The following is a 26948-nucleotide window of genomic DNA, read 5'->3' as shown; positions in this document are numbered from 1 at the left end:
GTTCGGAAAAAAAGAAACAAAGATTCACCAGCAGAAGAAGAAATGCTAAAAAAACGCAAGGACGACCACGACAACGACGATCAAGGCGATAGTGCTGCCCAGGGCGACAACGAAGAGCTGGGTGACAGCGACGACCAGAGCGGCACCGATAGCAAAAGAAACGACTGGAGCACGGTCACGAGAAGAAACAAGAAAAAATTAGTGAACGAGCAAAAAGAGAGAGAGAAAAGAGAAAACGGTGAAAAAAAAGAAGAAAGAGGATGAAAAGAAACAGGAGCCAAAGGACAAGAAGCCTAATCCTCGGCGGGCGAGAGGCAAAGGTGATGCACTCATCGTCGAAGCCAAGGGCGACGTATCATATGCTGACCTCTTCATAAAAATGCGAGAGGACCCTGGCCTCAAGAAACTGGAGGAGAGCGTGGTGAAGTCTAGACGCACCCAGAATGGCGAAATGCTGTTCGAGCTGAAGAGAGACCCAGAAATCAGGAGCTCTGCATTTAAGGATCTTGTCGAAAGGGCTCTCGGTGACGGAGCAAACGTAAGGGCCTTATCCTCCGAGTCATCGATTGAATGCAGGAACCTCAGTCTGTTCACTACCGAGATGGACCTGCGTCAGAAGTTGGAGGAGGAAAACATCGTGGGCAAAGTTCCGATGAAAATCCGATTAAGAAACGCGTATCGCGGGACGCAGACCGCAACGATTCGTCTCCCAACGGACGCAGCGAACATGTTGCTAGAGAGTATAAACGTCTGCTGGGCTGTGGGTCGTTTTAGAATCGTTCCGCCTGTTCCAAAGCAACTGGAGCGAAGTTTCAAGTGTTTAAACTTCGGCCACCTGGCGAAAGGCTGCTTGGGGCCAGATAGATCCAAACTGTGCAGGAAATGCGGAATAGAGGGACACTTTGCCAGCGACTGCAAGGGAAAGCCAAGGTATATGCTCTGCGAGGACAGTAATGACCATACGACGGGAGGCTTTAATTGCCCTGTGTACAAACAGGCGAGGACAAGCGAACAGTGATGGAGATAATCCAAATAAATCTCAACCATTGTGACACCGCACAGCAACTGTTGTGGCAGTCAACGACAGAAACAAAATGTGATGTCGCAATTATCGCGGAGCCGTATCGCATTCTCCCCGGTAACGGTAATTGGGTGACGGATAAAGTGGGAATGGCCGCCATCCAGGTCATGGGCCGATATCCCATTCAGGAGGTAGTCTCGAGGGCTCGCGAGGGTTTCGTGATCACAAAGATCAACGGAATTTTCATCTGCAGCTGCTACGCACCTTCCGGATGGACGATGGACCAGTTCCACTATATGCTGGATGTCCTCACCGAGGAGCTCGCCGAACGAAAACCAGTCGTTATAGGAGGGGATTTCAATGCTTGGGCAGTAGATTGGGGAAGCAGATGCACCAACGCGAGAGGGACTTACTTACTAGAAGCTCTGGCCAAGCTGGATGTTACCCTGTGCAACGAGGGTACCACTAGTACCTTCCGTCGAGATGGCCGAAAGTCCATCATCGACTTGACTTTCTGCAGTCCGTCGTTAATGACAAAAATGAGATGGAGGGTATGCGAAGGATACACCCACAGTGATCATCAAGCCATCCGTTATACCATTGGCCAACGACACTCCGTGGCAGTACGGATAACTAGGACATGCCCACGCAGGTGGAAGACAAAAACCTTTGACAAGGATCTTTTCATCGAAGCACTACGCGTGGAGAGCGGCGTATTGAACATGAACGCGGATCAACTGACGGAAACGCTAGCCATAGCATGCGATATAACAATGCCAAGAAAAAGTGAACCCAGGTATAAGCGACCTCCAGCCTACTGGTGGAGTGAGACACTTGGCGTGCTTCGGGCCAACTGCCTCAGCGCCAGAAGACGCTTCCAACGGTCAAGCATAGACACCAGAGAAGAGCGGAGAGTGGAATTTAGAGAGGCTAGATCCTTTCTTAAACGGGCGATTAAGCGGAGCAAATCTAATTGCTTCAGGGAGTTATGGCGGGACGTGGACGTCAATCCATGGGACAATGCTTACCGAGTGGTGAAGGCGAAGCTCAGGGGCCCAACGACACCTTCCGAAATGTGTCCCGAAAAATTAAAAACTATCGTGGAAGGGTTATTTCCGCAGCACGACCCAACGACCTGGCCACCCACGCCATATGGAGAGGATGAGGATAGCATCGAACGCAGAGAGGTGACGAACGACGAGCTAGTTGCAGCTATGAAACGCCTCAAAACGATAAAAGCACCTGGCCCAGATGGAATACCCAACGTAGCTTTAAAAGCGGCAGTCCTAGCATTCCCTGATATGTTCAGGACAGCAATGCAGAAGTGTCTAGACGAATGCTACTTTCCGGATCGATGGAAGGTACAAAAGCTAGTACTACTGCCCAAACCAGGAAAGACGCTGGGTGATCCAGCATCGTATAGACCCATATGCCTGTTGGACACTCTGGGGAAACTTTTGGAGAGAATCATCCTCAATAGGCTGACGGAATGCACGGAGGGAGTTCGTGGACTGTCCGATAGTCAATTCGGATTTCGGAAAGGGAGATCCACGGTAGATGCCATTCGCATAGTGGTCAAAAGAGCAAACAGAGCATCCAAACAGAAGCTCAGAGGAAATCGATACTGCGCAGTGATAACGATCGACGTTAAGAACGCGTTCAATAGTGCCAGCTGGAAGGCCATCGCGACTGCGCTCCACACGATGAGAGTTCCTGACTATCTGTGTAGAATACTTAGGAGCTACTTCGAGAACCGTGTGCTGGTGTACGAGACAAACACGGGCCAGGCGCAGATTAAAACTACGGCTGGAGTTCCGCAGGGCTCTATCCTGGGTCCATCGCTCTGGAACAGTATGTACGATGACGTACTAAAACTGAATCTGCCCAGAGGTGTGGAGATCATTGGCTTCGCGGATGACATTGTTATTCTCGTGACCGGAGAATCCTTGGAACGGGTCGAAATGCTCGCGACCGAGTCGATAGACATGATCGGAAGGTGGATGCAAAGTGTGAAACTGCAGATAGCCCACCACAAGACGGAAATGTTGATTGTCAGCAACCGCAGGGCGGTGCAACGTGCAGAAATAACCATCGGAGAGTACTTGATAACCTCGAAGCGAGATTTAAAATACCTGGGGGTGCAGATCGATGATCGACTGAACTTCAACAGTCACGTCGACTACGCTTGTAAAAAAGCAACGAAGACAATCAATGCACTGACACGAATCATGCCCAACAACTTTGGCCCAAGCAGCAGCAAGAGGCACCTTTTGGCTAGTGTCTCCTCATCGACATTGCGATACGGGGGTCCAGCCTGGATCGTGGCGTAAGAAACTCAGCGGAACACGAGGAGGCTGAACAGTACGTACCGGCTCATGGCGATGCGAGTCGCGAGTGCGTACAGAACCATATCAAGAGAAGCGGTCTGCGTCATAGCCAGGTTGGTACCTATCAACATCATCTTGGCGGAAGACAGTGAGTGCTATATGAGGAGGGGAACCAGAGGAATCCGGAAGCTAATGAGGGCAGAGTCGATGGCTAGGTGGCAGCAAGAGTGGAGTGCGGCTCAAAACGGCAGATGGACGCACAGGCTCATACCGACACTAATGGGCTGGGTAAACAGGAAACATGGAGAGGTGAATTTTCATCTAACGCAATTTTTGTCTGGGCATGGCTGCTTCAGGCAGTATCTGCACCGGTTTGGACATGCAAGATCACCTCTTTGTCCGGAGTGTGGAGATGTGGAGGAAACACCGGAACACGTCGTATTTGTATGTCCAAGATTCACCACAAGGCGCGAGGGGCTGCCTACCCTTCATGCTGGGAACATCGTAGAAGAAATGTGTCGTGACGAGGGCACCTGGAACGCAGTGAACAGTGCAATCGTCCACATCATGTCCGAGTTACAGCGGAAGTGGAGGACCGACCAGCGTGCGGATAACGCCTGACTATAAAAGATGAACCACAGTGAGATCTGAAGCACCGGAGTACCCCACGAGAGCGGCCGTGACGGAGTGCGCGTTATGTTGGAGGGCACTACCTAATCGGCGCTCCGCTGGGAAGAGAAATCCTGCGAGGGTGACTGTGACGGGGCGCGCGTTACGTTGGAGGGCGCTTCCTAATCGGTTCACGTCTCGACAGGTAAGCGGAATCTGGCAAGAAGGATTGACAAATTGCTGGCAATGTCTCATGGTGGATTGTAAAGAAGAATACTGCGAGGACTTCGACGAAGCGAGCGCCTAGGAAGGCGTCACCAAATCGATGTGTACCTCACGAGAGTTGCTGTGACGGAGTGCGCGTTATGTTGGAGGGCACTACCTAATCGGCGCTCCGTTGGGAAGAGAAATCCTGCGAGGGTGGCTGTGACGGGGCGCGCGTCATGTTGGAGGGCGCTTCCTAATCGGTGCACGTCTCGACAGGTAAACGGATGCTGTCGCGAAGAACAAAAAAATGCCTGCCTGTCAACGCCTTATCGTGGCCTGGATGGAGGAACACTGCGAACATTTCGAAGGAGCGAGCATCATGGAGGAAGCCATCGACAAACTGGTGCATACCCCACGAGAGTAGCTGTGACGGAGTGCGCGTCATGTTGGAGGGCACTACCTAATCGGCGCTCCGTTGGGAAGAGAAATCCTGCGAGGGTGACTGTGACGGGGCGCGCGTTAAGTTGGAGGGCGCTTCCTAATCGGTGCACGTCTCGACGGGTAAATGGATGCCTGCAAAATGGTCATAAGCGTAGTAGAGAGCAACGAATGGTGAATAAGAATATAGAGAAAAAGGGAAGGATCAACGCTAGTTTGCGTTGAAAACTCGTGAAGTGCATGAGCACAGCTGCCCCCTGAAGTAGTCGCCTAGATGTGGTCCCGGGGGGAATGAGGCTACGAGTAGAGGGCTTGGTTTTTGTGGGTGCGATCCCCACTCGACGTCTGGGTTATCCCTTCCCAGATAAGGCTGGAAGAGCGTTCCTCACCTCTATAAAAAAAAACGCAAACACGCACACAAACACTCATAAAAAGGCGCGAACATACACAAACACACACTAATACAAGTGCACGCAAAAACCCACTTACACATGCGCGCACACAAACAAGCACAAACACAAACATCGGGCTGCCGGATACTCGGCTATCCGGACTCGAAGCTGACCGGATATTCGGTATCCAGTATTCGACTAAACCACTATCCTTTTAATCACTAATTTCACGCTTACTACTAGCGCCGGTAAAGGATTACTTCTGCAGGCATACTCTCACTGCACCGTTTTCATTAGTTTCTGTAAATAAGTTTCGAATGCAGCAAGGAAACATTCATTTCTATACAAACTGCCCGGATACATGGATGCTTCAAATTAATTTCCAAGTGACGATTTCTAACGTCGCTTTTGTTTGCAGAATGAAAGGAATCAACGTGGGAGATTCGATCGGGCAGTCGTCGGGAAAGGACGCATTTTTTCTTCGCTCCTCGTTTGGTTCTTCTAGCTTCGTCAGACATGTTCGAACGCGTTTTTCTCTGCTGATCGTTGAGTATGATTCTAACGGTTGGCCATAAATTCGCGAGTGTGTTTAGGATTCACTGAAGCAGTTAAAAGTTAATGATCTCCGAATAAAGCAATTGTTTGTGATGCGAAGACGCGAAGATTTCGTTTGGCTTTATCGGACTGTTTCCATTTGTGTGTATGTGTGTGTGTTCTTTTTTTTTATCATTGGTAGGGCGAAGTATGTGCCTGTGTGTTCGGTAGTGCAGGTATCACTATAGGGTGGATTGCAGGAATGATCAGTTGACAACGATCCCAGCTAAGTTCTTTATTACTCTTTGTATAATATTACTTCTTTTTATATCCATACATTAATCCTACTTAACTTCTTTAGAGCTTATAATCGAATAGCACCAGTGTCTCTCTGTTTTTCATCTTTTCTTCAGCTCCATCAGGAATCTAATTAGAATTAATGAATGTGATTCTCTTAAGGAAGGACTGGCAGCTTTTCCGGAGAGGGAACTATTTGAGAATGAGAGTGAGATAGAAAATGTGTGTAAATGTGGTAGCTGCTGGCTCACTTGCCGAACCCTTGGGGAGCACAATGCAAGATGGGCAAGAATAGAATGTGAGATAATGAAATTTCGGAATTAGAACTTGAAATTAAAAAAAAGTTATAATTTGTTCAATTAATTTTTTTTAATTAAATTTATAATTAAAACATAGGCTTGAAGTATGAAATTTAAAGGATTGAAAATTCGAAATTGAGTATTTTAGATTTGGTATTCGGAATTCGATATTTCAATTTTCAATCTGAAGTTTGAGACTACAAATTTCAGCTTCAGGAAATGATATTTGAAATCTACAGTTTTCCGCCATCGTTATTGGAGTTCTATAAATAGTACTCGTGACTTCGGTTACCTTCTCAGGTTTCCCAAAGACAACTCTTCATCGTCGGGATTGGAGGTCGATAAAGAAGACGCGTGATGAATTTAGAATTATTAGTTTTGGAGCTGTTCTCTCGGTTACCTTCTCAGGTTTCCCAAAGAAAACTCTCCGCCGTCACGATTGGATTTCAATAACAATGCAATAAATAATAGAATATATAGTCGGTCCAATCAATTTTGCAGGTTTTCCTTCTCAAGATACCTAGAGATAATTTCTGCCGCGCGTTGAGACAAATAGGATTTTCGAAATTTCATTTTCTCGTTCCGTCGATTGTTCGCTTTCACATAATCACATCACTTACCTCAGTGAATCCTGATTCTTACCTCTCCCCACTAACAACTATCCCTCCCATGATAAACGCTAGGGAACCACGCTATAGAGGCGACCCTTCTGGCCTTCGGGCGGCGAATATCATACTAACATTCCTTCCCTGGTGACTGTAAGGACACATTCTTCTACATCGTCATTTTCATTAGTTTCAGTGAATACGGTTCGAGCTCCAACGAAATTTTCATTCGAAATAAGACACTTTCATTCGATATAAAAACTTTCCATTTTCATTTGACGATCGATAATTTCGCTTCGGTGTAGAGAATGAAAGAAACAAGACTGTATGAAAGTGAAGTAATATTATCTTTATTGAGCATGAAGAGAGAGTAGTACTATTTTCAGTCTGCGCGAGGTTGCAGCAAATTAAAAGGCCATAGGCTTATCATTGAGGGACGATGTGAAGTGAAATTATATGGCCCTGATTGGAAGTACAAATTGGTAAACTGAACATTGACCACTTCATTAAAACTGTCCATTTTAAGCGCATATTTCTCAATATATTCTTCAATATATTCAATATATATATTCACTTTTAGAAAGAGTTGTAATCGATTTGGAGTTGCACGACGTGAATCACAAATTAACTTAACTTACGATTATAAATTACGAAGGGAATGCTTTAATCCCACGGTACATTAGTCATGATGAGTGAAGAGAATTCCATGGCTCGCCTGTTCCGAAAGATTTTCCGAGTTTACTTGTAGCACATCTGTACATCTCTGCGAGTCATCTTGATGTTGAGAGTGGTGCGCCGAATACGCTTATGCTACATTGGGAATTCATTGAGAGATATTAAAAAAAATGATGGATAGTTATTTTTCGCACAACCCAAAGGAAACAAAAATGAGTTTAACTCAATTTAGGAAATATTAGAGCTTAAATCATTGACCATTCTCAATTCGTCCGCAACAAGATGGTTCCTATTCAACCAATCCTATTTTTTTAAACTAAGTTTTACCATCGATTAATAAGTTGAACAAAACATTTCAAACTGAAACACTCGAATTAACTCAGAACAATTCGGAAACTAGACCTATTTAGCTTGCTGTTTTGAGTAGTATAGGTCCACAACAATACATCAAAACGCAGTCGCAGGGTCAAACTTTGGAGGTTTTGAACAGCATCTGATGAAGCTACATGATATATACGCTGATATCTAGTCACTCCCCAACAATATAGTTCAATATAGATGATTGGTAACTTTTCTAAGGGAAACACGGGCTGTAATGAACCCTTATAATTTTCCATATATTTGTACAGTTCGGAAGACACTTCTCAGACATGTGCGTATATTGTTGAACACGTGTTCAACGTTTTTTGGTCCTAATTAAAAACTTTGATGGTACTCATAACACACAGTTCTCTAGACTTGTAGAGTTCCACAGAAAAATCTCTTGCTCAAATTTTTCTTTGTGGAAAATTTAGCCAGATAATACGACCGATTCAAACAACCACCGCAAACAATTAATTAGTTAAACTTCGTGGTGAATTGGTTCTGTTTTTGTTGTCGCAAGCAAGAACAATAATAAACTCCATTGAAACTTGTTGTGCATTGAGTGGGTCCTGCAGCATGAAATCAATCATCCAACCGCCAGACGAGACGATTCGTCACGACTCATGAGCATAGAATGGCATAATTTTGTTGAATCTTGTTCTTTCAACTCCTTTTTTTGTATATTGTCGGGAGATGTATCTATAGAACCATACTTTGGCGTAAAATCAAGCTGAACCAAATAATATTAGCTAATGTGGCAAAAGGCTTAATTTAGGATGTGACCTTTCAAGCGTTCTCGACCGCATTTTCGTACACAGCATTTTGGTGTTTGGCACGTTTTTCACTTTCTCTGAGGAGTTGTTCCGTCTGACCACTTATCATCGTTAGGGCTCCAACCGTGGGAGCATACACTCTCAGAACGGCGAAACAGCGGGTCACAGAGAGCCCAGAGAACCTGTGTGTATGCACCAGCACACTTTTCAGACATTCTGATTTTTCGTTGTTGCTACCTGAGAATCATTGAGTTTCTTTTCCGTCGTCGGTTACGTATCGTTTACAAGTATCCTATGCGTCATCCGACAACTCATGTTCATCGGTGGCAAGCGATGATTAAACATTGATTTGTTTTCGCTGGCTTCTCAACGGAACTTCAGAATAAATGGTCAGTCTGCTTCCCAATGCATTGCTGGAAAGGACGACCGGAGGGAAGAAATCAGGGAACATCCGCTATTGTCCACGCGCATATTAAATTGAGAAAGGCGATGATGGTGCTGTTGATGGGAGCGAGAGATAGTAAGAATCCCAGCCCACACGAGCATGACCCATAATGCGCATGTCGTCTAGCCGCACACGGTGTTGGAAATGGGCTCTCTTTGTATCTTGACAAAGTCTCTTCCGCTGTTGGGTGTGACCCGATTGCCGGGAAACAACAAAAAAAATCTGAAAAATTGAAATCAGAGGAGTTACAAATCTTCCTCATCTGTAGTTTTTCCTCAGAAAATCTGTGCCATCGAAAATATTCGTGTTAGAAAAAGTATATTTTATTAGAATGAACAAAAACGGCATAAAAGTCGTCATGTACCTTAATGTTGCTTTTTGCCAATTCAAAGGTCAGAACATAGGATATCGGTAATAAGGATCTCATAGGAAGGGTTCTCGAGGTCGAGCAGGTAACGGAGGAACTCCTGCTCCTGCTCCGGACCAGGAGTAGTTTTGACACCAGTTTGGATGAGGATCCCCCGGAGATGTCGCCGGTGGATCTCCATCCAAACCTTTTCGTCGCCTTTTTTTGACATGCTCTACTCAACGTTGGTTTTGACTGTTTTCAGTTGAATATCAATCCAGCTCTGCCGTTTTGTCTGTCAAACATAAATACAAGAAAGGATGCATTTTCCTGCCGGTGAGACACTAACTAGGTGTCGGTTTTACCCCGAATGGACTAGAAATTTCAAAACAAAACATTTGAGCATCGATAAGCAATCAAACACCCGCTGCCTCACAGAATACAATGGTCTAAGATTAATCGGAATCATAAAAAGTATCGAATTTTCCAAAACTAAAAACTCGACTAAAATACTTAAATTCCACTAGCGAAATTTTACACGGACTGTTTCCCGTTTGCTGACCGGTTTCGTTTTGTTCTTTGTTTGACAGAAAAGTAACTTCCGCAGCTGTCGGGTGACTCGAAATGTAAGAAATGACAGGTGTGTACCGGGGACATAGGAAAGTTTGCTATAAACTGCTCCTAACTTCTAACTAAAATAATATCTAAAGAAAAAAATTATAGGAGGTTGTGTTCAAGACACGACCGCATTGTTGACGTAGAGCTACGCTGTATTATTAATACGCTTGTTTATAACTGCGGATATTATTTTATAATGCTACGAAAATTTTGAAATAACCATTCTACCAGTCGCCCTGAAATGATAATGATGAATAACTTATTATAACTTATTGAATAACTTGGTATTCCCCAATTGATTTTTTGGTGCACAACCTCAACACCTGCTTCACCATAGCGTCAGTTCTATGCATTGACGCAATGTCAAAGGTACCAACGAAGCCTTTATGATGACAGAAAACAAACAATGTTAACTGCTTGGAAAAAGGCTGAATATTTGCCTCAGCAGAGATTCATTACTAATACCCTAACGTAAACGTTTACGTTAACGTTTGTGCTCCCGTGGCCGAGTGGTTAGCGTCATAACTAACATGCCGGGTGTTCGGGTTCGATTCCCGTTCTGGTCGGGGGAATTTTTCGTCAAAGAAATTTCCTCCGACTTGCACTGTGATCACGCGTATTCTAGAGCTTGCCACTCAGAATGCATTCAAGGCGTGTTATTTGGCATAGAAATCTCAACTAAGTACTAATAAAAATGACGCAAGTAATACTACGTTGAGACGGCGAAGTTCCTCTAGGAACGTTAGTGCCATTGAAGAAGAAGAAGAAGAAGACCCTCACGTAAATAATCCCCTCCCGCTATCTCCGCTCCTTGTTCATATTTATCATTAGGGCTGCATAATTTGCAACACCAAACAAATTATAGCATAAAAAGTTAGGCGATTGTTGCATCGTGACAGGGTCAATGTACACGGAGATACGGAGATACAAATGGGGTTTCCGCGTAGCGAATATGCACTATTTTTAAGTACGGGTTATGAAGCACGCACGTACTCACACGTACGTGTTGAATTATACTTTAAACTTTTTCAGTTCATTTGTCTCTAGCCTTCAAAAAAGCCCTTGGAAAACTCTACTCTTTTCTCATATTACTCCTCCACCCCCATTGCCTTGAGAAAACCATTCGATACCACGTCGTCCAGCTCGCCCAGCAACGGTGCTCTTCTTCATCTTCTTGCCTTTAAGAGGGTTTGAACTTTTCAGTTCATTCGCCTCTAGAGCAACGGTGTTGTCCAGTTGGTGTCCTCACGAAGAATGAAGTTTGCCTCAGTGAGATCCGCTGTTTATACTCTAGGCAAATATTCTGCTTCACTCTTCTTCTTTTCCTTTGTTCACGGAGATTTTTCATCTTACGATTTCCCCTTCGTTTCTCGTCGATAAGTTGCTCGTTATTGGGAAAGCACACAAATGGACAGAACAAATGTATGAGGAAATGAGAATGCTTCCAATTTTCATCAATTTAAACCATATACATACTGTGGGACTCTAATGTATAGCTATATAAATCGCCAAAATCCGTTCACGGCAAAAATAGTTATTAACGTTATATTTATTTCATAAAAACGTGACCTGTTTTCTGATTTGGCACCCTCAATGAAAAACGTAGTTCTACGTCAAAAAATCGAAATGAGTGCTTGTGTAAATTTAGGTGTGTGTTCAGGCATTGTTTTTGGATTGAAAATGATGATGAAATGCAATATATTTCAGGCCGGGAGTGGTTGGAGTTATGTTCTTCGTTCGAGGACTTAAACTGAAAATCTGTTACGCAGCGATTGATGTCGCCGCCGCCGATTCGGACCGAATTTCCTTTGTTGTTGCGATTATATAATTTGTGGATAAGTGTTTTTGGAATGCGTAGGAGATGTTATTTAGAGAGAGATACTGAGAGATACTGAAATACAACTTAAAATCAATAAGTTCTATATTCAAACTTGAAACAAAACCCATCGATGTTCTGGAGGTACGTTAAAGGACAAAAAGCTAACAACCGCGTGCCAACCAATGTCACATATAATGACTACACAGCCAGCACAGCTAACGAAGCTGCCAATCTTTTTTCTAACTTTTTCCAAAGTGTGTATTGTTCAACTTCACCTGTACCTCGCCCGGGATGTTTCAATAACGTGCCAACCCATAATATTCACCTTCCGATCTTCGGATTTTCCAACGATGAAGTACTTGGTGCATTGGTCAGATTGGATGCTTCGAAAGGAGCCGGAGTGGATGCTCTGCCACCTTTGTTAGTAAAAAACTGCGCTGTATCTTTGGTCGTTCCTTTGACGATGATATTTAACAGTTCAATAGAACAGAGATGCTTTCGAAGTTTATGGAAAACCGCTTCAATGATTCCTGTCCACAAATCTGGCAGTTTATACAATGTTGTCAATTACAGGGGAATTTCGATTCTCAGTTGTTTGGGAAAAGTTTTGGAATCTCTAATGCACAACGTCATGCTTAATGCAGCAAAGCCGATTATCTCTGACTATCAGCACGGAATCATACCACATCGTTCAACTGTGACCAACCTAATGTGCTACTCCAACATACTATTCCATGAAATCGAACGGCGTAATCAAGTTGATTCCGTTTATATCGACTTCTCGAAAGCCTTCGACACTGTACCGCACGCCTATGCAGTCAAAAAATTGCAACACATAGGCCTCCCGACGTGGATTACGGAATGGTTAATGTCATATTTAACAGATCGGAAGGCATTCGTACAGCTGAATTCGTCGCGATCCAGTACATTCAACATACCATCTGGTGTACCACAGGGAAGTGTGCTGGGTCCATTGATATTTGTCCTATTCATCAACGACTTATGCTTTCATATATCCTCTGGTAAGCTACTATTTGCTGACGACCTTAAAATCTTTCGAGTCATCGCATCTCCATTAGACTGCATATTATTGCAAACCGACATTGACGTTCTTCTGAGCTGGTGCAGAGAGAATGGTATGAGTGTGAACATAAATAAGTGCAAAACGATCACCTTTAGCCGCAGTCGATCTTTAGTCTCACACCAATATCTGATCAACAATACTCCATTGGAACGCGTACAGTCCATTCGCGACTTGGGAGTTATAATGGACTCTAAACTTCGTTCTCATGAGCACGTTTCTATCAGTATTGCCAAAGCTTTTTCCGCACTTGGTTTTATTCGCCGTAATGCTGCTCAGCTAACCGATGTATATGCACTGAAATCGCTTTTTTGCGCATTAGTGCGTAGCATTATAGAATACGCTGTTCCGGTTTGGGCACCTTACCACACGTATCAGATAATCCGCATTGAACGCATCCAGAAGGTGTTTATACGTTTCGCACTTCGAAACTTGCCTTGGAATGATCCACTAAATCTTCCTGACTACCAAGATCGTTGCCGCTTGATTAATCTCGAGCTCCTGTCGGTACGACGACTAAGGCTGCAACAGCTGTTCATATTCGACGTCCTGACGAACAACATTGACTGTCCCGATATACTACGTGAAATTCCACTTATTGTACCCCCTCGCCAGCTGCGACACTCCGCTCTAATCGCCATTCCTAGGCACAGGACTAATTACGGATACAACAGTTCTCTATGCTCATGTCTCAAAGCTTTCAATGCCATCTATGATACATTTGATTTCAATATAACCAGACAATGTTTCATCTGTAGACTTAAAAATTTTGTATAGGTTAGGATTAGTCTGTACGGTACCACCGAAGACCGAATACAACTAAATAAAAAAAAATAAGAACTGTAAAATGTGAAATAATGAGTTTTTAGGTAAAAAACATCAATAACTTTGAGTAGGTTTAGATATTGACAAGTTCTGGAAATGTTTGTCCTGATAAGCTCTATTAGTCGTCCCTAGACAATTTCGATGTAGAAGTGGAAATATAAAAGTACTAATGCGACTAATGAATACAAATCTGCCTCTTCATTCAACTGACTTCAATCCACACTTCCATTTCCCTTTGACACTAATTTCATATCCGCGTACACAATATTATTTTTACGTCCATTAAAAAAGTGAAACGAAAACTTTCTGATGCAAAAATGAGTTACACCATTAATGGACGGTTTATTGTCTATACACCGTGAACTCAAACCAACGTACAGTTATTAGGTATACTATAAAGGTCCTCGCGTTAGTATTAGTAAATAGCGTGTAGGTTGGGTACAACATTGCACGCTATTTTATACGTGTGAGTAATTTTCTAGTACGATACTAAACAATCCAGCTCACCTGTAGTATATGTCAAACCACGATGAACTCAAACATCAATACATGCATACGTGGTACATGAGAGAGAAATAGAATTTAGAAGAAATCGACTAAACGCCCGACTAACTATTTAGTCGTTTTGGCGAAGAATCTGCGTGAAGAAGCCAAAAGTCATTTCCAACTGAATACGGAGGGGAATTTCCCCATAGTCAGCTGACTATCCTATGACTATGCCGAGACCTGTTATTATAGTCCCAGTCCCAGTCCCAGTCCCAGTCCCAGTCCCAGTCCCAGTCCCAGTCCCAGTCCCAGTCCCAGTCCCAGTCCCAGTCCCAGTCCCAGTCCCAGTCCCAGTCCCAGTCCCAGTCCCAGTCCCAGTCCCAGTCCCAGTCCCAGTCCCAGTCCCAGTCCCAGTCCCAGTCCCAGTCCCAGTCCCAGTCCCAGTCCCAGTCCCAGTCCCAGTCCCAGTCCCAGTCCCAGTCCCAGTCCCAGTCCCAGTCCCAGTCCCAGTCCCAGTCCCAGTCCCAGTCCCAGTCCCAGTCCCAGTCCCAGTCCCAGTCCCAGTCCCAGTCCCAGTCCCAGTCCCAGTCCCAGTCCCAGTCCCAGTCCCAGTCCCAGTCCCAGTCCCAGTCCCAGTCCCAGTCCCAGTCCCAGTCCCAGTCCCAGTCCCAGTCCCAGTCCCAGTCCCAGTCCCAGTCCCAGTCCCAGTCCCAGTCCCAGTCCCAGTCCCAGTCCCAGTCCCAGGCCCAGTCCCAGTCTCAGTCCCAGTCTCAGTCCCAGTCCCAGTCCCAGTCCCAGTCCCAGTCCCAGTCCCAGTCCCAGTCCCAGTCCCAGTCCCAGTCCCAGTCCCAGTCCCAGTCCCAGTCCCAGTCCCAGTCCCAGTCCCAGTCCCAGTCCCAGGCCCAGTCCCAGTCTCAGTCCCAGTTCCAGTCCCAGTCCCAGTCCCAGTCTCAGTCCCAGTCTCAGTCCCAGTCTCAGTCCCAGTCCCAGTCTTGGTTCAGTCCCAATTCAGTTCAAGCCCAGTCGAAGTCTAGTCCAAGTCCAGGATTTTGTGACAAAATTATTCAAATAAAACCTTAGTTTTCATGATGCAAACGTGCGATCTGAATGTACCAAAATGGAAAATAAACACATTCCTAGAAAAATTTAATTCGGATCAACGATTGTTTCGATTAACACTTGTTTGAAAGTGTTCTTTAAAACACTTTCAGCCACTGAATGCAATATGGCACTTGTAGAGCGGAGCAGGATAATTCTAACCGGAAGTCAAAAACGTTCTCATCAATTACCAGCCGTATTATAAATGAGAATTTGTCCATGAATGTGAATAATTCGAAAGAATTATTCGTTGCAGACTGCAAACAACGAGTTGATAAATCATGAAATCGAGGGGCTGACTCTTGTAAATTGGATCGTATGACGAGATCATAAACATAAACAGCATTTGAATGTTATAAACCCGATCTTTGTATGCAACGAACACACCAAATAACAAAATTTTGAAGAATTCAATATTCATGACATCTTCTGAGCTGTTTTTCAAGCAGGAAACTGAAACTCTTCATAAAACATTTTAGTAGAAAGTTATATTGTTTGTTTTCCAGTATTGCCAGTAAGTGCGTAATAGTAATAAACTGTCGGACTGTCGTTTCGTCATCCTTGGATTATTGTAGTCAGTTTTCAGTTTTTTTTCCAGGGTTAAATTATTTTTTACAAATTATGTAAATTCGAACATCGAATAGAATAATGGAACACTTTTTGAACCTTGTTCCAAACCACCCAGCGGTCGGGTATTTCCTCCGATAGGTTCTCTCGCCTGCACGGATCAATGGTTTCACCCTTCCTTTTTGGTGTGGCGAGAACCATTGCGCGTTTGTGCTCTTCTCTTTTGGAAATCTCGCATCAGTTTTGTTCTTGCCACCATTTGCATTTCGCTGGAACCACTTGGATTCTACGGCCAGTTTCGAAATCGTGTCGTACGGTGAAACATCAAGCGGATAGAAATACACTGAACCAGAGTCACCTTTCCTTTCTTTCTGGTATAGCTCTTCAGAAGGTTTGAATAACGGTTTGGGGATAAGGAAGAAAGAACCAAGAACGGTATCTGTGATGTGTGTGGTGAATCATATCTAGATTACAGTGCGTTGTGCTGAAAAACAGGAAACACTGCGGAGGATGGAACGGAAGGAAAGAATTGAATTAGCCTAGGGTGAAAGGAAACTATAGGGTTATTTTCCATGTCGTCGGATGGCCCGGCACTGTGTGTGCTCGTAAGATTGCGGTAGTTGGTCAGGAAACAACTCCAGAAAATTAGAACGTCATCGGGTGCAGTTCTGTGAACGTTTCCCGTCCGTTGCGAAGAGAGCATTTTTCGCCTAAGGATACATGGATTGAATAAGTATCGAGATAAAATCGATTTGTAAAACGATTATAAGTGATTCGGTATTTGCAGTAAAAATTGAAGTGTACTATTGAGAATAATCTATCGTGTGTGTTTTCTATTTCTTCTAATATTTTTTTTCTCCAATGGTTTTTTTATTGTTACTAGATGCATAGGTTGGGATTCATAGCAAAATAAAAAAAAAGAAACAGTGACAAGAAAATCGATTCCACGGATCAGGAAATTCGAATAAAAAATATTACAACACAATTGTGCGGTGACAGGAAAATATCCAGATATAGTGTGAAGTGGTGCATAAATTAGTGAAAATGTTGTCAAGGTGGCCAGCAGCGTTTGCGATATTATGCATGACGATGAGTACAACCTTCCAAGTTCAGGCAAGATTATACTTTTTCCTTATAGTAGTAAACTAAAGTCAATTATTTTCGAACGTCTAGTATTCTCATTTGCATGTGGTAATACGATTCGCGTGATTCATATGTGGTCATGAAATATCCAATCGACATATCATATCATGCTTCGGGCAGTCAGCATGGTACTTATTATTCAAAACAATACGCCCGTGGTGTGTTAGGGCAAATATTATTGATCCGTTTTTCTGCTGGAAACGTCAAAATAACACAATGCTGGAAACTAAACCTTATAATTTAGAAAGCGGGCAGAACAGAGGACCGTTTTGCACTCGTTCAACCCCAAGTCACTATTGTAGCAGGAGCGCAAGGGTTGGGTTCAGCTATATGATACCACCCTCTGCCCACCGATACCATTTTCCGGCATAGTGTGCGCTGCGTCATCCGAAATCAGTGTTGCCGTTCTAGCTGAATGTCCTCACAGGAGAGGCTGTTCTATGAGTGTTGAGTCACCAAATTATTAATGGGCTCAACATGGTATTGTTGTAATCGTCTACTGAGTTTTACTCTCTTCATTTGACATACCGCTAGGAGTTAACATATTTTGATCGGATCATTCGTTAAAAACTAATATCCACTAAATTTGAATAATTCGGTATGGACAGATATGGCTTTAGCTGAATGAAATTTGCCCTATATTATTGCACTATATAAACATTACGCACATTACGTAGTTTACTATTTATTTATATTGATGTCACCGAAATGAATGTCATTTTCATAATCCAATGAATGAATAATAAGAGTAAAGTTATGGAACAGATCATCGATCCAAATATCGATATGGTCCAAATAAAACTGTACTCTACTTTAAATTAAATTGAACAATATAACATTATTGAATTACAGGCGCATCCTTCTTCGAATGCATTTGTCGAATGTTGTTTAATTATTGATCAAATTCTCGAAATTCCCACTTGTTTACTGTCTTTTGGATTTTATAAGGCGAAACTCGGCACAATTTGGTGAAGGAAGGTGAAGCTTTGAATAACGAAGATTATAAATCTCTTGTTCAGCCATTCTAACGGAAATGCGATTATTTCAAAATATCACTTAGAGGAAGGGTGGTAAAGCGATACTTTTAAAAAATGTTGATTTTTTTTCGTGAATTACACAAAAAACATATAGCTATCCAACCACAAATTGATAGTCTTGGTTTTTTTTATTATAGAATTTGTTTTTGAGGTAAAAATGTGCAAAATGAATGTGTCCGAGATCTTTAAAAAAAAAAGAATGAGTCGGGAAACTCACTTGAAGCACACTTGAAGGGAAAAATGGACACCTGCACAGTGAGACAACTCTATACAAAGGCTGACCAAGCAAAAAAGTGTCGTTAACCCTCCTGTACTCGCGTGCCGAATCAGCTTTATTGGCATTTATTTGAAGAAGAGGGTATTATTAAGTGTAAAAACTCCGAAAATTTTTGTTTTATGTTCGTCTCTATTATGTTTTAATAGCCATCTAATTCAACCTCCTCAAAACAGAGTAATTTTTGATACTCCAACACAAATAACGATATTCGAATTTTTCTCTGTTATTAACTCAAAGTAAGCAATTAAATATAATTCATGGAAGTATAAAGAGCTATAAAATAACATAAAAACGTATTAATCGATTGTGGTTTCATTGGAGTTAGAATCAGAACATAGCATAACTGCATGCCAGAGCTGCATATATTTGGGCTACTATGACGACCATTGCAACATTACCGCAAAACGATGTGCAACAAAATATAAATCGACAAAATAAATTCATCACTCTTCAATGCTAAATAGATTGTCAGAGTGTGTTGACGAACAGAGACGAATGAACTCTCTGAGTTTAAAGTCTCTTTAATTCAATACCGTTACCGTTGACGAACAAAGCATGTTGCAAGTCAGTACCCTATGATGGTCAAGACGGGAAATACCATGTCACTTGATATATTGGAAGTTTACATGTTTACCACGGTGCATTTGTTTACGTTGGGCTACCTGAATACCATTCTTATATAAAATGCTAAAACTTCGAGGACTAAAAATAAACGGACTTTCAAATACATGAATTTGGATCGCGGGCAGAAATTTCAACGAAGAGATTCACTATTTCATTACTTCAGCATGTAGAGATTTTTCAAGCTTCGCTCAATTATATATTTCGTTGCCTAAATGATTTGGTATCGCTCACTCGTTATCACGTGTTCGATATAGTATTTACTTCAATAAATACAAGAAACAACAACCGGAACGATAATCGAACATTTGCTCGATGAAGATAAAATGCAATCTGCGACAATCATCAATTCGTTGCTGACAATTTTACCGCCTACTTGGTCAGTCAAAACGTATTGACAAAGCTCAGTAACAGGCAAAGTGTTGCATCGTACTCCGTCAGTCACCATTTGTCCAAGATTTTTGTCAGTAGGAAGTGACTAACGTGACTCGCCAGTTGTCAGTGACATTGATGATAAAATGCAGTTCTGCTGCATGCTCGAAACAAACATATTTTTTACATTTTATACATTTGTTGCATGTTTTTCGGGTCTTCTATCGAAGAGAAGAATGTATAACGACCTTCTAGATAATCACCACATGATAAAGGTTCTGGAATATAAAGTTTGCATATTTATAATATTCTTTGTCTCTGTATTCTTGGTAGACTAAGAATTAATGCCTTTTTTATATGGGGCATAAAAAGATGATATAAAAAGATTTCTAGGAACTTCCTTTTCTTATTCTTGTTTTCTTGTTGATATTGTCCATTATAAAAAAATATCCCCGAAACTGTAACTGTTTAAAATTACCATAAGCCACCGATTAGTTTATAGTTTACTGTTTATAATTCTTCCACTAGTGAAATTATTTCACAAGTGTGTATATGTATGACCATTAAATTTAGCGAATAACTATACGAAAGTCAAACATTTATATTTTGCTTTTGAGCATATGAATCTAACGACGAATAGTTAATATATGGATCCGTTCAATCCAGTTACAAAACGGACGGAAATCAAATAAGAGTAGTCCGGTAATGATCCTATGCATTATATTGTTGATATTTTCTGAGAAATGAACGAATTATTGATTTCTCGGTCTGACAGACCAATGCGCGAGTATAGGAGTGTTAAATGCTAAAAAACACGATTTTTACATAATTTCGGGGGGAATCTGGTATCTATTTTTTTTTGTTTGGGGCCGGCCATAAAGCACGTGAACCATTTTTTTTGGGATTTTATGGCATCCTCCTCCCCCGGAGTATTTTTTGATAATATTTTTATATAATTTTATGATTATGATCACACTGAGCCACCACTGAGCGTTCTATCTTTTGAAAAATAGATCATATAGTTTATGGACGACCCCCCAAATCAAGCCAATTCTGCTATAAATGTAAACGATTTTCTTTAGATTATAATTAAAACCGATCATTATTATTTTCTTCTTCTTCTTCTTCATAACTGTCATCAGAATCTTCGTCATTTTTTCCTGATTCAACGATTGAGGGGCTCAAAATGAAAGATGTGTAAGCGACATGATCGATTGCTCTACATCGACTCTCTCTCTCTCTTTTGCCCATAACTTTGCTGCAAACTCATTCCCAGCTGTATTTTACAATGTGAAAGATAGGTCAGAACCTCATCTATCGGGTTCTATAGCAAACTCAAATTGGAACGTTCTTGCAGTTGAGTTATTAACTGAAGAAAAAGTTGATGAAGAGAAATCGATCAAATCATTTACACTCCTTTCATTCTAAGCCCCTCAATTGTTGTCTTTAATAGAAACATCACTCCATTTGAAAGTTTTTTACAATTACTTTTCTCCTTTTAAAATATATGTTAAGTATTGGATATGTGGGTATAATAAGATAATTGACTATATTGTGATAAATATTTTCTCGACTATTTTTGCGAATGAAATGTTCATGGGCATATTTAATTATTTTATTACTTTTTTCATTATTCCTATAGGTAATATTGCGATTTGAATAATTCTATGCCATGATGTAAAATTCTGTGCATATCAGTAGTCATATAGCACCATTAGTATAGATGAACGTAACGTTTTGCTGTGTCGATACAGTAATCGTTATTTTTTCTGGATCTATGTGCTCGTAGAATGAAATTTCCATAAGAACACTTTGAAGTCGTTTAATGAATTCTTTCCTAAATGTGAAAATTCTATTGATTGATATCGCTGAGCTGAAAAACCGATTTGTTCTTAACTGATTTTTTTGAGGCATGGCATATGTTTCGAACCCGAATTTTCGCCAGCACTTGTATCCCAGTCGTTATGAAATATGAATCATGCATTCAGAGCAACAAATCCAACCATGTTAAAGACCAATATTGTAACTTTACAAGCATAGCAGCGTTCCACAAAAGTTGTATTTGTTAAGGAATTGATGCATTTTCTATCAATTATTGTGAAGAAAAATGAGAATAAAACAATGCCTTAACTGCCTTTCATTGTTTTCAATTTTTAATAACTTTTTGATGATAAATTTTGTGATGTTTAGTCCAAATATATATTTCATCCTCTACAGACTACTATGATACGGAAATTTTCATCAATGGATTATTAAGGTTTTGATTTGATTAAATCCTTGAAAAATTTTCAATATTGAAAAAATATAATAAAAAATGCTATCGCTTTTTCCACTAAAACGACAATTTGTGCAGTTTTGCGCTCCAGCGGACAGTGTTCATTTGGAAGCTAATGTTTTTACCTAAATTTTGTATGTGATCACAACCGTGGCAAACTGCGGCAACAAAACTTTTAAGCTGATTTTCTATAAAAAAAAATCACTTTCATTCATTTTTTTTGTCTTGCCTAATATGATAAAATTATACAATATCTTATGAAAGAGATTTATTTTGTTTAGTTTTTCGAATAACTTTTCCGTTGAAGCCACTGAAATCCAAGCTACCATTGAAGCTGCAGAGTATTTCAAAGTACTTTCTTTCAAAAAATTGTCAGAAAACGTCGTAGCTTTGAAAAGTCATAAAAATATTAGATTTGATGTTATTGTGCTCAAATTTGGGGTTTAAGTAGTTGAATATTATAACAAGAAAGAAAAGAAAAACAATTTTCTTTTTTTGCCTAATGGCCAGCGATTCCCCACAGTGACCTGGGCCGGGAAAGATGGGCACTAACTGAAAATTCAAGTTATGTTATGTGCAAGTATAAGTTTTGGAGGTCTTCAAATAGGCCTTATAAATGATCGAACAAAAAGGCTAGACTAAAATCACCTAGAAGGGCTTGGAATTTTTCTCCTTTTTCATATTTAAAATATCTTCCGGCATTCGGAATGACAAATTCGGATTACGTTTTAAAGACCGCTCTTCTAATTCGTCCATGATATCTGATTACTTTTGTAAACGTAGTTAGTGGGCATCAGTTAAAAAATGTTTGTCTTTCTCTTTGGTGGAGTGTCCGTCTTACCCGACTTGATTAGTTTTTTTCATCAATTTTTCTGGAGTAAAAGTGAAAAAAGCTTCACCGCTAATTCGATGAACTGGAATAAAAGTGATGGTAAAACACTCGCGTAACGAAAACTATCCCAAAAAATTACTCGATAACAATGAAAACCTTATTTTCTGCAGATGAAAATTTACATCGAACTGCTCTTTGTTGTACTTTTCTTTTACAACTAGCTGACCCAGCGAATTTCGTCCCGCCCAAAATTATTGTTTTGATATGAGTTCTTTAGAACAAATTTCTAAACTTTTTCTCATTATAAAATTGTTCTATGGGCAGAATGCAACAAATACAACAAAATGAAGACGGTTAAAAAAGGGAGCTTTCCTTCATCGGATTTTTCGATTAGCAACACATTTGGCCTTTCTTTTGTATTTATATAGATAGGAATGCGTTATTCCGCCTGAAAATTCATTTCCACCTTCAAACAAAGATCAATTTCGTTAGCGCAAACATCGAATGGACTAACGACGCTTTTCATGATGTAATTTTCGAACATATGGGAAATCAATTTTCCGAATTTTCCGACCTTCCTTCAGAGTTTTCCGAAAATTTTCCGATTTCGCTCTCCATAACATTTATCTATGAGCAGAGATGAATACATCAAAATAAAGATGGCTCAAATCGGACGATTCTTTCTTCGGGTTTTGCGCTTAGCAACACATTTGGCCTTAAATTTTTATTTATATAGATTTTAACAAAAAGCCAACTAGGTGTACAATGTAAGTGTCAAAGGTTTTGATACACTGTATTGCAAGTTTGTACATTATTAAAATTTAAAATATAAATGTAATTTATCAATCATACATAGGGTGCCAATGAGAATGGTCATTTCGAATTTCAAAACGAAAAATCAGTAAAAGAAATCGGGGTTTTTAAAAATACATGTCTTCAACACTAGATTGCCCAAGGAAATCATTTTGACTGCTTTTAAATTTCAATTAGAAAAACAATTATGTATATTTGGAAGGTTGTGACTTTTTGTACAACATATAAATACGTTTATTAATAGTTGCAGTTACCTCCCCCTCTTTCATTTCCGGTATATATACATGTGTTATACCTATATTGCCCAAAGGCAGTCATTTTGATTGCTTGGGAATTTTGAATAATCAAATGACTCTTATTATTGAATTGGGTAAATTTTTCATATGACCAAGTTCGGCTTTGTATTGAAATGACAATTTTCAATTTTTTTTCAATTACCGTCACATGATAACATACAAGTACATGGCAAATTCAAATTTGGGTGTATATTTGATAATTTACAATTTATCTAAAGCTAAAGTAGTACTTGTAGTCGATTTTTTTTGCAGCGATACTTGTGCTAACAAGTTGTTTGTTTTATATCTTTTGACTCATAAATTCAGGAAATGAATATGAAAAAGAACTGAGTTATTGAAAAATCTAACCAGCATAAATGAAGATTTTTGACGTGGGACTACGTCTAACCGGAATATATGGGAGGTAAAATGAAAATATAAACACTGAACTTGCAGGAAAAAATGCAAGATTTGGAATGCTTATAACTCGAACATTTTCTACTGGATCGGAAAGATGTTTGCATCAATTGATAGGGAATATTTCTACGCATCTATCGCAATTAATGAAATGTTATTTTTCATTAGATAAATAATTGAATAACTGTAAAATGTTAAGCGTTATCTAAACGCCCTAACTATTTCGTTTTGATTGGCCCGCTTTACGGTTTCCCCAACACAGACTTCGAAGCCAAGCAGCCTTGGGGAAATCGGAATTGCAAATACATGAAAGTAGGGCGACTTTTGTTCTCTCCGAAATATGTTCCCTAACACAGACTTCAAAACCCAGCAGCGTTGGAGAAATCGACATTACAAATACGTGAAAGTAGGGGGAGCTTTTGTTCCCACCGAAATGTGTTTCCCTAACACAGACTTCAAATCCAAGGAGCGTGGGGAAGTTGGCATTGCAAATACATGCAAGTCGGGGGCATTTTTGTTCCGACTAAAATGTTCTCTCAACACAGGCTTCAGAACCAAGGTGTCTAGGGAAATTGGGATTGCAAATTCATGTAGATCGGAAGTATTTTTTTTCCGACTGAAATCTGTTTACCTATAAAGACTTCTAAACCAAGGTGTCTGGGAAAATCGGCATTGCAAATACATGCAAACTGCGAGTACATTTGTACTTGCTTGCCTTTGTGCAGACTAGAGTGCGTTTCCCTAACCCGGTCTTCTAAACTTAGGTACCTGGTAAAATCGTGCAGACACTAGAGACATGGTATTTGTTCAAACTTTTTACCGACAACGCATATATATTGAATTCAATTGAATTCGGAAATTGTTTAATTTAATCAAAAATTTAATCAATGCGAACAATAGATTATTAAGCTAAGATAGTCCCACGTCAACCTTGCGATTATATCATAGATATAACCCACCCATTTTTTTCGATATATAATCAGATACAAAAAATTCTGAGCCACCATCTGAAGATGGAGCGGGTTATGTCCAAAGTGAAACATCTGACCCTGAAGATAGCGATGAATAGTCGATCACCAATGATAAACAGGAAAGCGTCATCAATATGCTCAAGAAAAGGTGTAGGGTGCTAGGTAGTTCAGACTCTGATGAAGAAACATATGGAAAAAACCTTTTTCTCACATCGAAACAGATACCAATGGTATTGTGTGGTCGAAATTATACGAAAGTAATATTCCTGGAAGTCTACGATCTACTTTCAAGTGTGTGAAAGGGTCGTCAGGCTACGCAAAAAAGAACATTATGTCAGAAAATCTCATTAGTGTATTCTTGTTGATAATAGATAACAATATTATCAAACATATTAAAAATGCACAGTAGAAGAAGGCTGTCGAATTTCGAGGAACAATTGAACAACAGTAATACCGAAAATACGTGCATGTATTGGGATTTTATGTGCTCGTGGAACTTACAAGGCAAAAAAAAATAAAATTGGATTAATGAACTCACTAAAGTAGGGTTCCATTGTTTTAAAAAAAATTATGGCCACAGAAAAGTTGTAGCAAATCATACGATTTATTCATTTTGACAAAATAACAAAAAAAAGAAGACACATATAAACAAAACAAAATGCCTTGGTTTCGGAAATAAGGGACATGTTCATTGAAAATAGTCAGGCTTGTTATCAACCAAAATGTAACAGTTGATGAACAATTATTTCCGCCAGAAGCTAGATGCAGGTTTACATAGTATATGTCTAATCAAACGGAAAGAGTTCTTGTTCCAATTCGCAGAATAGCTTTCATATATAAAATGTATAGAATAATTTAGAAAAATATGAAGACGTACAAAGATAGATTGCAAAATCATCAAATGCAACCCATTCCAATCAACCCAAAATTTGTCAAATCCTACTTTACTGCAACAATAAAACTAAGAATATATGAAATACTGCAACAATAAAACTAAGAATATATGTGGAAGATGTACACATACAAAAAATGAACCAATAATAATGCATAATTTTATTCCCAACTGAATTTTTTTTTATTGTTAATATGTACTAACAACTTATCATCTAACTGTAAATAATATGAAAAAATATAGAAAACTTATATCAAACGAATTTCTTTATACATTAGTTAGTATTTCGCAATGAAGTCATTTTGACTACTTTTGGGTAATCTAGGTATATACAAAGTTTCAGTTTTTCTTGTGTTAAATTGCATGAAACGTCGAGAAAATGTTATTTTATGTTTATGCCAAATGTCAAACGTCGATATTTGCTATAATCACGAAAAAAATGTTTCATCAGAAAAATCGATTTTTAACAAAAAAAAATTTTTGGGTGCTACTTTTTGGTCTGTTTTAATTTTAGTAAAAACATTCGGTCGATAAATTCGAAAAACAGTGGAATGCAAGAAACTGCATTTAAGATTGGAGAAACAAGAGTTTCGAAAGATATAATTGAACTTCTTCTTAATATGTCCGTATTTCCCAACCTCCCCTACTTATAATAACATAAAACTTGTTGTCGTGTGTAAGTTATTGTTACCTAAACAAAACCCCAAAAGAATGCAAACGATACTAAAGTGCTGTCACCTGCAATTAAGATACTATGCGTACGTAACCACTGTGGTGTCGTCGGACGCCAAAGTGTTAAGATATTTGGCATCAAACAAAATTTTGAGAACCCCGATTTCGGTGATTTTTCGGTTTTCAAAAATCTCAAATTTGAACGTCTGCGAACGACACTAGTAAATGAAGTCCAATTGAGTTAATATTTAGCATTGGGTATATTATCGTGCAAATCAACATTTCACAGCAAGTTCCGAATGAAAAATCGAGATAACTATTTTTATTAGCACTCTCGTATTCCGAAAAAAACTAAGTGTCGATTTTTGACAATTTTTTTTCGAGATTACAGTAGATCTCGACGTTTCATGCAGTTGCAGACATAAGACTCCGCCGGAGTGCTACCGCTGTACGGAGCATTGCGCCGAAAAGTATGCATATCACGGTGGTGTGATCAATGGGCAGTATCACCCGAAACTCGTAACAC

The 26948-nt window shown here is 40.3% G+C and overlaps 2 protein-coding genes across 10 annotated transcripts in view; both read left to right on the top strand.

Moving 5' to 3' along the window:
- Nucleotides 1–42: 42 nt before the first annotated feature.
- Nucleotides 43–15232, top strand: LOC129773891 (uncharacterized). The gene is made up of 3 exons (XM_055777551.1): nt 43–174; nt 251–618; nt 14413–15232. Exons 1-3 carry the CDS (start codon nt 43–45, stop codon nt 15230–15232), a joined length of 1320 nt encoding a protein of 439 aa, XP_055633526.1.
- Nucleotides 15233–16040: 808 nt separating this feature from the next.
- Nucleotides 16041–26948, top strand: part of LOC129775136 (amyloid-beta-like protein) — a 181248-nt gene continuing 170340 nt past the window's right edge. For 4 of the 9 annotated variants that reach the window (XM_055779460.1, XM_055779462.1, XM_055779461.1 and 1 more), the window contains exons 1-2: nt 16061–16216; nt 16709–16938. In XM_055779460.1, the coding sequence (XP_055635435.1) occupies nt 16870–16938 (69 nt within the window). In that variant the 5' untranslated portion in view covers nt 16061–16216; nt 16709–16869. The other 5 variants (XM_055779455.1, XM_055779463.1, XM_055779457.1 and 2 more) reach the window with 5 other exon arrangements.

The sequence above is a fragment of the Toxorhynchites rutilus genome, chromosome 3 (genome assembly GCF_029784135.1).
Source record: "Toxorhynchites rutilus septentrionalis strain SRP chromosome 3, ASM2978413v1, whole genome shotgun sequence".
NCBI classification, from domain to species: Eukaryota; Metazoa; Arthropoda; class Insecta; order Diptera; family Culicidae; genus Toxorhynchites; species Toxorhynchites rutilus.
Note: the sequence above shows the minus strand (reverse complement) of the source record. Positions and strands in the feature narration are given on the sequence as shown.

What these genes read in the sequence shown, in the direction of transcription:
- LOC129773891 (XM_055777551.1), top strand. Translation starts at nt 43, where the DNA reads ATGCTAAAAAAACGCAAGGACGACCACGACAACGACGATCAAGGCGAT. An exon ending in AAAGAAACGACTGGAGCACG is followed by an intron (nt 175 to 250) that starts GTCACGAGAAGA and finishes GTGAAAAAAAAG; the next exon opens with AAGAAAGAGGATGAAAAGAA. An exon ending in GAGATGGACCTGCGTCAGAA is followed by an intron (nt 619 to 14,412) that starts GTTGGAGGAGGA and finishes CTGTTATTATAG; the next exon opens with TCCCAGTCCCAGTCCCAGTC.